The 15,119-nt window shown below is 38.2% G+C and overlaps 1 protein-coding gene across 1 annotated transcript in view; it reads left to right on the forward strand.

Moving 5' to 3' along the window:
* The window catches only part of gpc5a (glypican 5a), a 141,141-nt gene extending 126,460 nt beyond the window's left edge, over nucleotides 1–14,681 (forward strand). Inside the window, exon 9 of the mRNA XM_074615037.1 lies at nucleotides 13,987–14,681. Within this exon, the coding sequence (XP_074471138.1) occupies nucleotides 13,987–14,144 (158 nt within the window). The 3' untranslated portion in view covers nucleotides 14,145–14,681. The remainder of the gene's footprint in view (nucleotides 1–13,986) is intronic.
* Nucleotides 14,682–15,119: the final 438 nt, after the last annotated feature.

The following is a 15,119-nucleotide window of genomic DNA, read 5'->3' on the forward strand; positions in this document are numbered from 1 at the left end:
ATACTACACAATGGGCATTTCAATTCTCTCAAATTCAAATTCCTTTGCAACATAAAATATTTATGATTAAAGACCTTTACACACCGGGGCGTGACGAATAAACGACACAAAATTGCAAAACACTCCCCTGCGAATATTATACATACAGTATATTATCCATATATATGCTTTTATTGTAAAAGGTAAGAACGGAAGAAGTGGATCTGGTCTTTGCTGCTTTTGTCAAGGTTGAAAGGAGTAATAAAGTTTGCCGTCCTGGTTCAGACTATGGAGCCTCTGTGTTGTTGTTTCATAAATATAGGCGCAACTCAACCAGTTCTGCACAATGTGATTGGTTGATGCCTTTATTCGCAGTGCAAAAACTCATTCTGGAAAAAAATTACGCTGTGTAATATTCATGTTTTGTGTGAAAGACATGACAAAAACAAAAGTAAAAAAAAATGACATATGACCTGTGAATTGGGCGCCGGGTAGCTCACCGGGTAGAGCGGGCGCACCGTGAATCAAATAGGCGAGTCCTTGCTGCAGCAGCCCAGGGTTCGACTCCGACCTGTGGCCCTTTCTGCACTGTTATCCCCTCTCTCTCCCCATTTCACCACTATCACTGTCAAATAAAGGAAAAAGACCAAAAAAAATAATCTTTAAAAAAAAAAATATGACTTGTGAATTAATCACAAAAACGTCGCTGGTGTGTAACGGCCTTAACTAAGCAACAATCAGAATTAAAATTCAGAAATAAATATCCTTAGTCATTGTTGCTATGGGCGCAGCTCTGATGTCTGACTCTGGCGGACTGTTTTTGTGTCAAATTTTTGATTTCTTAAGTAAGTAGCCGGGGATAATGTACAGCTTGCGGGTCATTGTTGTGAAAGAATCCCCTTCAGGGGGATGAGAGACCCCTCATCGGGGTGCGGCATCGCCCTGTCAAGGATTCTTTCACAACAATGACCGGCTTGCTGTACATCATCCTTTACTTAAATCTCAGCTAATCTGCTTCATCAAGACTGTGTAAGTGTGGTTTGATCAGATTTGATTGACATTGGCCTGAGAAAATCTTGCAGTAAGTAACCACACAAATGCCATCACGTTTGAATTCAAATGTTGTTAAATCCTAATCGGTGCACTGAAATACATGACATCACCTTTTTCCCACTGACCTGTCCACTTCAAACCAGTTAGACAAGCTAAAAAAAAACACAGAAAATCTGTCTTGTACAATAAATAAAAGTGTTCATGTGTGGCTCCATTGCTGAGAAGAAGGTGTCTGAGAAAATAGGTTTTCAGAGCCTTTAATGCCACCATTCATGCTATATTTCTGAACACAGAGATAAAATAGCTGGATGACCTTGTCCTGTTTATATGGCGAAAGAGGTTGTTAGTTTTCTGTTGCATGAAGTTGAATTCAGTGAGGGTTAACTCTGGGGATATGAACCGCTGCTGGTGAGGAAAAAGAAGGAGACGGAGGGTAGGTTTGCAGAGACCTTTACCAGCGCATGTCAATTTGATCAGGCCCGTATGTTTTGTTTTCCTCAGTGGAAAAAGGAACTGCGCATGAAAAATTGAACACATCCCCTCCTTTTGTTAACACTCTCTGACTCCATCTGATGCAATATTAACAGGGTTGTTTGGAGCTTGTCTTTTATCACTCGTCAGGAATTACTTTTATTGCTTTATTTTATTTTTTTGCTTTTTCCAGTTAAATTGTTCATTGGTCATTAGGTTTAAGAAAACATAAGAGATTATACTGCCAAGGATTTGACTTTGTTAATAGTGCATCTCAATCTTCGAGGTTGTGACTACTTTCATTATTGATTAATCTATTAGTCATTTAGTTTACAAAATGTGAGAAAATAGTGAAAAGTGGTTGTTATAATTTCCTACGGCACACAGGTGATGTATTCAAATTACCTGTTTTATTCAAAAGCAGCACATTTAAAAGAAAAATGGAAGCAGTGAATGCTTGGCATTTTTGCTTGAATAATGGCTAAAACGATTAATCGCTTATCAATAGTTGTGATTCATTTTCTGCACTCGACTAATCAATTCATTATTTTGCTGCTCTACAATCTTCATAGACTTAATGGATTTATTTTCAGAGATTGTTCATGTACCTTAACGTACAATATGGAGCCAGGTTTCTTATGTAATGGCCTTTTTTTTCCTTTTACAAGTTTTGCATATTATATACCTAGAATTTGACTCCTTTTTATCATTAACAGCTAGTGTGTGCTGTTAATTTTGTGACTTGTAGATGTAGATTTCTCTGTGACAAACCAAATTTGTGGAAGCAGGTTTATCCAAACAGCAGCCTCCTAAGAAAAGGTGTGGACGCAGAGCGGATGCAGAGCTTTGAGTTTTCCAGGCTGATTTGTATTCTGCCTGTGTGTGCAACCTGAGAGTGACTGACTGGCGGTCAGAGCCCAGTATTGACTGCTCTGAGGATGTAATAGAGGCTGGGGTGATGGGATCCAGGACATGAACACTCTCACTGTGGCATGTGCAGCAGAGCTATACAGGATATAACCAAGGCACTTAATCACTCTGCTGGCTCCACGCAGAGATGCACCAGGCTTTGTGTTTTAGAATAATGCTTCTGCCTTAAATTAGATTCCATTGATCCTGCTTTTCTCTATAATTGCACAAACAGGATGGATGCTGGTTTCATTGAGGGAAAGACCAGACATTTGAAATACGTTAGCTTTAAGTACAGAAGGTAAATTAAATCAGACAAAAGGCAGGTTGACCTGATTCAAGGTGATTGGACTATTACGGTTTTGTCAGATGATGTTTATCTGAAAGCAAACTTGTATCTCTGTTTCACTTACTGTAAACCTCACTGTACAAACTTTTACTAATCATTTCACTGATTTATTCTTAATGTGATTACTCTAATGTTGCATCGGTTTAATACAATGTAGTTACTTAACTGCTTTAGGGGACTTCACATGATGGTAGCCACGTCAGCGTCTATTTGTTTTATCTTCTCTATCCAAATAGTCATGCGATGTGCTGTCAGTAAACACAGCAGGCCTATGTTTGTGTTTACCAACCTGGCCAGCCTATGATTGCTTTCCAGCAAGAAATGCAATAAGTTTACCCTCAAAGAGTCCAGCTGTCTCTGGACAGATCCGCCAAACTCTGAGACAGTTAGACATTTGTTAATACTTTTTGACTTTTTATTCATTATAAAGACTGTCTGTTTTAAAAGGTCAGCTTGGTGATATTTTGCTTATTGGCAACAAGTCCTATGAAAAGACCAACAATGAATTGATCATAGTAAGTATTGCCTGTGTAGCCAAAGCCTGATGTAGTTGATTCCTCTGTGCCATAGAGCTCCTTTGTTTTCCAAAAACTATTAAAAGCACATCAGCGAGCCACACTGGGTGACATGTTCCTCCATTACCATGAACTCACACATTGTACATTATTTTGAGTCAATCACACACACACACACACATACACTGACTTGCTGCCATAAATACCCACAAGTGCACCGAATGTGTATTAATCAGCCGCTGAAGTTGGTCCCCAATAAATACACTATTTACTCTTGAGAAATGTTTGCTAAAAACATCAGCGCCCAGCTGTTACTGAGCATGTTTAAACTATATATTTATCACCTGTTTTGAAAGATTTACATCTTTTGGTGGAACCAATAGGACTGAGGCTGAGTGTTACAGACCAGAAAGGAAAGTCAGAGAGTATTGAGAGACTACAGACAGATGGTTTTGGTCTTTGCATGGTATTTGTCGGTAATAACAAACTCTCTATGAGGCTGTACTGTGCAGCAGTGCTTTAAGTCAACAAACCAATGGGTGATGTCACAGTGACTACGTCCACTTCTTATATACAGTCTATGATGAGCACTAAACACAAAGAACAGCTGAGGAATATCAGTTTCGCAGGTATTTGGTCATAAAATATCAAAACAATGGACAAACTGAGACTTTGAACTGATTATGGTCGGTTAATTGCACCCATTCAGGTGTTGCACACTAATACTGCCACCTCCTCTATAGCACTGCTTTATAGTAAACCCACGTGGCAGCTGAAAAATTCAGATGTGACACCTCTTGATTATGTCAACACTGAGAAAGAGAGAAGAAAACAATAAGGGAGTGCTCACAGTGGATCAATCATCATAAACTGCCTATTCATTAAACGCTGTAATTGTATAGTTGACGTAAATGAATGAAATTGTTTAAAAATGATGATTTTTGAGTTGATTTATTCCGTTTTCTCTGGGCGTCTGAATCTAATTGAAGGGGGATGCCGTCTCCTGCACAGAGCTGTATTCAATTGTTCAGTTTGAGAATGGGAGCACTCAGGCTTCTCTCCAAGAGGTCTCAGGTGGCTTCTCTTCATTTAGCTTCTCTCCTCAGTTGATCTCGTTCTTGTGTAAACAAAACAATTCTGGGGGAAAACAACTGGCACAGAAATATGGATGAGTCTTTTTATTTACACTTATCCTGCTTGTCATGCTCTGTATGCCAAACAGACTGATTGGATTGGGCTATGCACTGATCATTAAAGTAGATTTATATTAGCTTATAGCTATGTGCAGTGAGTGTGTAAGTGATGTCTCCATGTATGTTTCAAAGTGTGACAGGGATAATTGAACTCATTCTTTTCTCAAGGCCTTCTGTATCATCACCTACATGGCCATAAAGTGAGAGGTTAGAGCTGTTCGGTCCTCTTGCTGTTATGGCATTTTGAAGCGATGGTGCAGGACTAAAGATGTTCGTTCGCGATCAGTACGACGGATGATGTAGCACTTGTTCAGCGGAGATCTGCAACCACACAGACAGCTAAAACAAGACATAAGCATCTCCATTGGAGACATGGCGACAGCATACACCCATCTTAGGCTGTTTGGTTTGATGGACAGGATAGGGGACAGGAGCATCCGTTGTGACACAGACATTTTTCTATTTGTGTCAAATGATAGAAGACAGGTTTCAGAAATAGGCTCCTTTTTTAGGAGCCCTACATGATTAATGGAGATACCGGAGAGGATGACAACAATGTCTGTGTCATGCAAACTCCTAAATGCTGCCTGTATCAGACTCTCCACAATAAGGACCAGTTAACATGCGAAGGAAATGAGCCATGAGAGGAATTATAAATTCAAAAGCATGATAGTTAGAGATATGGTATGTCATTTTTACAATTTTGCCATATACACAATAGCTTCTAAAATGGACAAATGAAAAAGTCTTGAATATCATGCCAAAGAACAGTAAGAATAAGTCACAACATATTTTAGATACAATGTTTTAGATTTAATTTCGATGTTGTGAGAGGACTTCATCTATATAATGTGATAAAAAATGTTCCCAAGTGGCAGCCTTACTGATTGTGCATTAATCGGTTGTAATGAATCATGTCAAGTCGGACACAGAAGCGCCTTAATATTACTTTAGGCCTTGGAGCTACAGATGTTTTGGAGTTCCTTCCCTCCCTTCACAATATGCCAAGGCAAAATCAATTCAGAACCCCCGTGAATGGACAGCGACAAATACCAAAATGATGTGTCCTTCTGATTAGCGATCAGCATATGAAACTCTACCTTCAGAAGTGCTTTCCCCTGGTAAGTGAAAGTAAGCAGGCCACAATCATAATATTCATATAATTTTAGTGTAAGTTGTTTTTCTCGAATTGTCTTCCAGCTTTTATGTGGTTAAAAAATGGGTCTTTTTCACTGTATGTTTGCCAATATTGAGTAATAGATAGCGTATGTGAGAGAGTAGAACGTCTCCTGAGCAGCTGCATGCTGTCATAGTCTTGTTTGATGTGTAGTGCTGTCCATGATGCTGATCATGCAACTGTCACAACATTGCAGTTTTAGTCGCTTTGTTTTGCACTAATAACTGACTCAGACTGTTTGTGTATGAGTTGTAAGGTTTAATAGTGGGGTAAGACTACACAACTTTAGCATACTTTGCCATCCTTACAAATAATAGGCGTCACTATAGGGTCGCAATTAATTCACATCAACTGAACTCAATTTTATCTTTGAAATATAGGCTACAGTAAGTAAGCATATCATTTTATGGTAGTCCTTTAACATAATAATAAACCTAAATAATATTGAACTATTCAATAAGAATCCGTTGTTGCATTAAAAAGTGACTTTAATTACAAACCAAATGCCGGGTCAGTTACTTCCCTCTGGCCAGACCATACACGGGAAACCTCTGTGGCTTCCCTGGCCCAATATTGTCCATATTGTCAATATTATGATTTATAATATGTATATTTAAACATCTTTTAAGCTCATGTCTCGTGAGGCCCCTGGTACAAAGGGACCGGAACTTAAGCCCCAGTAAGCCCGTGCATTAAGGCGGCATTGGTCAGACAAAAAGAATACCCTGGGGCTTCACAGTTCAGACAAAGGTCCAGATCCTGAAATGCAAATCAATCTGCATCAGACTATATGCCATTTATTATGTGATGTGAGAACAAATTGTTCCGTGTTTGAAGTTTTTTAGTGTAACTGAACTTACTTAACTTGCATCACCAACCTCCTCCTGCTATGCAAAAAATTATCTTAATAAATGTCAAAATATTCTTTTTTTGTTGAATCCATTTTATAGAGATGATCATTCAACTTCATTCATTCATTTTTGAGACTGTATTGCATTATACTGGGAGGTGTTTCTAATATCCCCCCTTTATCAATAACAGCTGCTTGTAGGAGACATGACTTGTGGCATGATTTATCAAACAAGACAAGTGTTTCCCCCCCATTGTCTTTTGTCTTTCACTCCCAGGCTGTAGCAGTCACACTTTCTTCCCATTGTTTTTACGGCAAAAGGTGTCACCTGCTTATGCAAAATAGCTGTTGCTACATTTTACACAAACAAACTTTCACATCACACAGACATTTTCACACTACCCTAGACAGATCCCCATGGGCATCAGTTCATTCAGTACTACTTGCATCAAACAAAAGCTGTCATCCATCATAGTATTAATGTTGGATTCATATTTAGGATTAAAATGTACCTCAAAATCTCCTTTGAGTCTGGATACTGGGGTATTATTGACTCACCCTTTTACCACCAAACTATATAGAAACATTTAGGAAAAGAAGGATTAGAAAATTGAATCACTGGTTTGTGCTCTCGCTTCTAAATATAATGCTGATGTAATCCCTCTAACTACTTGTTCACAGCAGAAAGAAAAGATTCTACGACTTCTCTCAGGTTCAGTTCTCAGGTTTATTTCTGGCAGCAAGAAGTGTAATAACACTGTCAAATAACACAGAAATCAATGTGGTTAAATGCCGGTGAAGCTCCATCCCCAGACGGGGGTCGACAGCAAGCTGAAGGGTCCAGGCTTTTTCACAAAATAAAACAAAAAGCAGCCCAATGGAAGCCTATTCAAACACATTTGTGTTAATCATAAACAGCCATGAGCCCATTGTTAACCATTCTTTATTCAAATTGATTGATTGATGACAAATAGGAACAATACTGTCAAGAGTTACAAAGATATCTGCCAAATACCCAGAGCTGGGAGTAATTGAAGTGCAGTACAATTTTGGGGTTCTGATACAGTAGTACACTTCAGTATTTCCATTTTGTAAGACTCCTACCATTACTCTACCATTTTTCAAAGCTACATATCATATATTTCCCTACTGTATTGATAGATATATTTACTAAATATGCGGATTAAGATTTACGTTAGGCCGACACATACCATGTAACAGCAATGTTCTCGGTTTGAATTCAGTCGGGAACTTCTTTCTGATCAGCCTCAGCTGTCTCAGTCATGCTCAGTATCATCTGCTCAGCTACCAGCTGACTAGTAACACCCAATCACATTTGTGCACTAGTTGGACTTTATAAATGGTCAGATCTCACTACTTTGCTAATTCCGTCGTGCAACACTGGTTGTTGCTGCAACTTGCATCACCAACCTCCTCCTTATGTGACTGAAGATTTAGTTAATGTTAATTCTCAAAGACCGGATGAACATGTATGCACAGCTATCTCTTATTATATACCATAATGTGTTAGGACATCACTTCTCTCAGCAAAATCCTCGTTGCTGCTCAGATTCTTTGATAATTCCCTCAAAAGCGCCTTTTCCACAAAATCTAACTACATTTACATGTGTTCATTTAACAGACTCTTTTGTCTTAAAGAGGACCTATTATGCTTATTTTCAGGTGCACATTTGTATTTTAGGTTTCTACTAGAACATGTTTACATGCTTTAATGTTAAAAAAATGCTTTACTTTTGTCATACCGGCTGTGCTGCAGCACTTCTTTTCACCCTCTGTCCGAAACGCTCAGTTTTTTACACTTCTAACACTGAAACACTATCACTATATCCTAATCTAAGACTACAGCGAATGACCACCAGACACTATTCATGTCACTCTCTGTGCAGTTTGGTTTCAACTATAATGGATTTTACAACTTAATATACTGTTTTCAGTACCAACCTAGAATCATCAGGACGTGATGGAGGACCAGCTGACAGTTTTCATGAATGAATCCTCTCCATAGTAATAAAACTGCTAAACTAAAGGAATGGAAGCTGTAATGGAGTTTGACAAACTTGAGTTGTTTATAATAACCCTGTTACTCAAACAGACCAACTGAAGATGTGGACATAAAGCTCTGAATGCTTACCTCTTATAATCACACACAAAAGGCACTTTCCATCACTGCAGTTGTTAGGTGCTTTTTTCTGTTGCACTTAGTGTGGTATTGATCATTGTTGGTCCAAGTCCTCAGGAATCAGCTTCTATTGATTTCACTTCAGTTGTAAGCCTCTCTTTCTGGCCTGTATCTCTTTTCCAACCGAGCACCTTTTCAGACATCCTAACCTCTCTGCTGAGGGTTTACTATAACATGTCATTGCTGCAGCACTTTCCAAGCAAATTTCCAAAATCAGTTGTACTTGGATCTAAAAAAAGGACCGACCATTATAGCTATTTTCAGCCATTAGCTGGTGAAGACTTATTTAGCTATGGCCTGAAACACTTTTTAGTACAAGAAACATGTATGCTGTGTTTTTTAGTTTATATCGAGGATGTAGTTGTGGTTTTAGAGGGGTAACATGCTCATTATCCCGGACCTTCATTATCAGTCACAAAAAGAATCCACTTAGAGCCAGAAGATGCAGCAGTGATGATGGTTATTAATAGTGCAGTCAGAGTCAATACTGTGTGCGTAAGTGAGATATTAAGTAACATGTACATGTCTGTGTGGGTAATCAAGTATGTGTGCGTCAAATGAAGAGACCTCCATTACTTACATGTTAGTTTGAGAATGAATTTGCAAGATTTTAAAGATTATTTTTTATGCACAGCTGCATTAATCCCATCGAAGTGTAGCACAGTCTAATTCTGCATCCTATTTTTTCCTCCTTCAGTCAAACCAAATAGTGTCCTAATACAAACCTCTGAAATGTAAAGTGATTTGTGTCTTCATTCCTTCTTTTGAACAAAAGATGTAGGGTTAAGGGAAAGGATGAGGACAAAACCCTTATGTGACTAGTTTCTCCTGTAGGATCCCAAATTGGGATTCATCAAGGAATAGCTCCAATTTCATTGCTATCTTTGAAATATTTTTCCTAACCTTTTTCTGAAGTATTATCAGTGGTGGAAGAAGTATTCAAATATTTTACTTAAGTAAAAGTATCAATACTACAGGGAAAAAATACTCTGTTACAAGTAAAAGTGCGGCATTCAAAATCTTACTTAAGTCAAAGTACAAAAGTATTAGCATTAAAATATACTTGAAGTACCAAAAGTAAAAGTACTCATTGTGCAGAATGGCCCATTTCAGAATATTGTTTATAATATGATAATTTTATAATTATTGATGCATTAATGTGTACATCACTTTAATGTTACAATAAAACATCACAATCTAAATCTGCAAAGAAACAAAAGCTATCGAATACATGTAGTGGAGTCAAAAGTACAATATTTGCCTCCAAAATTTGGTGGAGTAGAAGTATAAAGTATCATACTGTAAAATGGAAATACTCAAGTACAGTTTTGAGGAACTTGGGCTCGACTTAAGTACAGTACTTGAGTAAATGTACTTAGTTACATTCCACCACTGAGTATTAATAATGTCTCCATACTTTAATGCTTTTATTTCCTTCTATAGTAGTTGTATCTTTGGTATATTGAATACATTGGATATACAGGTTATACTCAATACATTCATGCACAATCAGTTTCTCAAAGGCACTTAAACATTTTTCTTATTGCTTTTTTTTAATTGAGGCACTTTATGTGATTTGAAAACAAATACCGTAGTTGTGCATTTTTAAAGTCTCTTAAAGGCAGACCTCATGTGCATCACTTTGTTTGAGGTTATACTCTCATGGCATGAGTTACATGAAGCGTTTCCTCTGCAGTTAAAATAAAAACGTGGTTTCAGTGGTGCAGAATTTATTCATCTGAAAGATATGTTCTGTCATTCTGTTTACAGCTTGTTGCTGCATTAGAAACCTCGAAGGCTTCAGTAAGAGGAATTGATTTAGGTGTTGAAGTTCAATGCTCCAGGGTGCAAAACTCAGACGGACTATCTGTGAGCTGTAGACCTTCAACAAATAGCTGTCCTAGGGACTCCTCGGCACTGAATCAATACGCAGTTAATTTCAAGCCACACTCAGATGCTTCAACGGTAGCTCATGTATGGGCCCTTACATGTGGAAGAGGCAGCTAGTACTAAACATTTCTATTTCTACATTCAAATGTGGTGAATACAGCAAGTTAGAAATCAAAAGGACCCTTGATAAACGTTAATTCTAATGCTGACAATGAGATTAGATTAGGTTAGATTAGATTAGATTAAACTTTAATGATTGTCTGAGCGAAATTCAGCCATTACACCAACAAGTAATTGTTGTGGATCCCGCTCCGGAGAAAGTAATTGCAGGCTATTTCTGCTGCGCCATAAAAAGTGGAATTGAAGTCCACAGAGTCCAAATGGCCTCTGCAGCTGGTCTTTTATTCTGCTAGTAAGATAAAGTTTGATAACAGAGCCTTTATAGACTCTGAAAGGGTCTGGGTTAGACTAATCCTGCCCACGACAGACTTATGACCCCCGGGCCTCAGTGAGAAACTCGAAAAGTCCAGGAGCAGCTGGTCATCTATCGGGGTTCAGCTTTACTTCTTCCCTGTGGGGATGAACCAGCATGAAGTCTGAGGTATATTGAGGTAACATCAGCAGGGCTTAAGAAAACGCTCTGTTTCACTCAGGAAGGGACACTGAATTTCCTCTCTTAATTCTTGAGGCCTCCAAAGAGATGTAAACAGCAAGATGGATGTTGACAGCTGGTGTGGTGCAGTTGTCTCAATTGATATCCGTTTCTGTTAAAGTGTAATTTTCAAAGGTGTAGACAGTGGGGGTGTTTGAGTTCAAGTCCAGGCGACTTGAGGTATATTATATGAAGGTTAGAGGAAGAAAAAATTGTTCTATTTGAAAACCTTTAAGTCATTATCTCATGTACTTTATGTCCAGTATCAACAAATGACCTCCCTGATTAATTACCTTGTGTACCTTGTATCCCTGCATCCAAACCTCATCTACAGTGTCAAAGAAAGAGTCCAGCTGTGATGGATTGACAGCAACTTACTTGTAAAGGCTCACTATTATTCAGAGGTTTGAGTGGGTTTAATGATGCACCTCTCAGAAACAGTTAAACCAGCGTGAGGAGTGGGAGTGCGACTATAAGAGGGTACTGATGTTTTCTGCTCTGGTAACATACAATTTGTAATTTAGATACAGAGTATTCACCTGGTAGTACAAACATGGTAATAAATAGCACAATCTGATTTTTGTTTAATCAAAACGAGAAGCAGGCACTTAGGCATAATTGTCAAACAAAGAAGGAACGATAGAATGTGCAAAATGTCGGCGGTTATGAAAAGCAAATATTTGAATATGTAATTTGTATGTGCATACTATAACTGCATAAACAGTACAACCTGTGCAATATGATTTTTAATAATAATATACTGTATGTAATATATAATTTCACGTCTTAATGCTAAATTTGTACATATTTAATATTTTTTATATTCTCATTTTCTTATTTACCATTCTCTACCAAACGGGACGTCCTGGTAGCCTAGTGGTTAGGGTAATAGTTCGGGTGTTTTGAAGTGGGGTTGTATGAGGTACTTATCCATAGTATGTAGGTGCCCCCAGCTTGGAGAAACAGACATGAGTACCGACACCGGAGCAAAGCAATACAGTGCTGTGGACGGGGACGGCAGCAAAACATATTTTTAGCCGCCTTAATTAAACAATGACTCATCTAAAAAAAACCATAATCCGTTTAAGTGTACACTACAGTATTTAGAATATTTTAACTGCTTTCACCAGAACTGTACTGAAAGTGAAACTTATCTATGCTCTCTCAAAAGCCAGCAGGCTCTGATGACAAACAGTATAGATACGTTTCACTTTCAGTTCAGTTCACTGTCGGAAAATATTCTAAATATAACGTACACATAAACGGATATTGATGTTTTTTAAGGTGAGCCTTTCCTTTAGGTGGATAAAAAAAAAAATTCTGCCGTCCCCGTCCACAGCACTGTATTGGTGCTCCTGTCTGTTGCTCGATGCTGGGGGCATGCCGACCGTCATCTACTGTAGGTAATACACCTGCTACGGATAAGTACCTCATACAACCCCACTTCAAAACACCCAAACTATCCCTTTAGGATCCATACCATATAACTGCAATGTTTGATTCTGGACGGGGACCTTTGTATGTTATACCCCTTACTCTCTCTTCTTCCATCTTTTCTGCCTATATCTCTAATCTCACTATAAAATAAGAGCAAAATACCCCTCCAAAAAAAATCTACAACTGCAATCTCTACAAACTGGAATCAGTGTGTAAATTAAAATAAAAATATTTCCTCTAAAGACTTCCTCTGTTGATCAATACTTTTAAAAAAACTATTATAATTTGTAATGACCGTGTATGTGTTTGTCCCGACACAAACATGGCTGTTGACACAAAGGAGCACCCAAGTTGCTTTCTGCTGCACTTTGGGGGATGAGATGGAGGCTGAAGGTGCTCCCTAGTTGCATCAGCTCACTATAAATAGGATGGTGGAAAATAAACTCCCTTAATGGTTTAGTGGGAGCACTAATGTATTGCAGCTGTGAAAGATGTGTAAATCAGTATCAGGCTATGGTTATAATTATGAGAAGAAAAACAAATGCATATGAGTTAGTTCAAAATGAAAGGAGCGGTGTCAATCTTTTAGGCACTTGGAATTCATAGAATGGTTTGTAAGCAGCTTCATTCAGTTTGTAATCATGATTTTAACTGAGTTAAAATGGCCTTTTCTTCACCAAGACTGTTACATCTGCTCATTTTCTTGTGATATTCTGTATTCTTCTATTGTCAACAAATTCCATGAAAAGACCAAATCAACAATGAATTGATCCTACTTCAAATCCTCTCCATTGTTGTCAAAAAATATCAAAAAAGAAAAAATGAGCCACACTAGGTAACATCTTCCTTCTTTACCACGAACATTGGCTCTCTAGTTAATTTTGAGTCAATCCCATATACACTTTCCTGCTGCCATTAATACTCGTTAAAACACCAAATGCATATTAATCCCCCGCTGAAAATAGTCCTCAACAGATACACTATTTACTCCTCTTTAAGTAACGTTTGCCAAAAACTGCAATGCCCAGCTGCTGTAGGAAATGTTTTAACCTACTTTAAAAATGAAACTTAATATCTTTGACCCATTTTAGGATTGAATGTGCTCAGGGCTGAGTGTGACAGACAGGGGAAGGAAGTCAGATAGTATTGAGACACTGACTAACACACTGTTGGTTTGGTCTTTTCATAGAAGAAGACAGCTGTAGAATAAATCATCCTCTAAGTTAACATGACAGTAATACCTCTTCCATGATGTTATATTGATAACGAGCATCCTTCTGACTGGCCTGTTTGTTTCTGCTCTCTCCTCAGTGAGTCCAGATGTGACCGGTGATCACAAACATCATCATCATCATCATCATTATCCACCTGCCGAGGATTCAGAGATTCAGAAATCCAGGAGCCTCGGACCAACGGGGGCCATCTGGGTTTTGATATTGCCCAGTTTACACATGCTGCTGGCCTTGTAACTGCTGCCTTTTTGCAGCATGAAACTTTAAAGACTTGATTTCAAGCTTATTTATCCAGAAACGAAAAGGCCAGTGGACGTAACGAGCTCCAATATGTAATGGAGCACCACTTCCACACAGTGCAGGACACGGTAGGAGTGAACACAAATGTTCTTGTGGAAATTGCGAGACATTATGGCTAACGTAAGACAGCATATGGTTCAGCTTTGCGAATATTAATTATTTTTTCACCTGGCATTCATTAACCCTAATAATGACTTATTTATAACAGTCAAGAATAACTACAACGTTTGTTGCAAAAATTTGGTATTAATTTAATTGTATTGTATACAGTATATAAGCATATACTGTATGCATATCACACTGTAATGCAAAATGTAAATAAGTGGGGTTTTAAAACTGCTGTGAAAGGAGTCAAGTAATCTAAAAGGTTACTTTTGATGTTGGATTTGAAATTGAAAAAAATAATATCTCTACACCTCATACAGTTGCAATATTTGTACAAGTCCAAATTAAAATGGCCTGTTATTCTTATGACATCCTAGAAATTACATACATTTTTTATACGAAAGTGCTTCAAATTGGTCTTCAGGTGATTGTAGAGAAGCTCCAGGAAGCTCTCAGATCTGGACCGTATATTCATTTTGCTAATAGGAGCAAAGAAATAATTGGAGACATCTGCTTCTCTTCGTTGTAATAGCTGCCGTTCTGTCCAGAGTCCATTTAATTGGTATATTTCAATTGCAAAATTGACCTGTAATGCTACTGCTGAGAGACATTGTGAAAGGAGAGGGATGGGCAGGTGGAAGTTGGGGGCAAGTGAGAGAATTCATACTCCTTTCTTCTTTAGGGAATAGATTAGTTTCTTCAGGAGTCTATTATCATCTTTCAAACGCAATCCTCCTCTGCCTTCATAGGCCTGGATGGGAGCTGATAGCTCCTGGAGCCACTGGTGAGGAAGAATCCAATTGCTCC

The sequence above is a fragment of the Sebastes fasciatus genome, chromosome 2 (genome assembly GCF_043250625.1).
Source record: "Sebastes fasciatus isolate fSebFas1 chromosome 2, fSebFas1.pri, whole genome shotgun sequence".
In the NCBI taxonomy this organism is placed as follows: Eukaryota; Metazoa; Chordata; class Actinopteri; order Perciformes; family Sebastidae; genus Sebastes; species Sebastes fasciatus.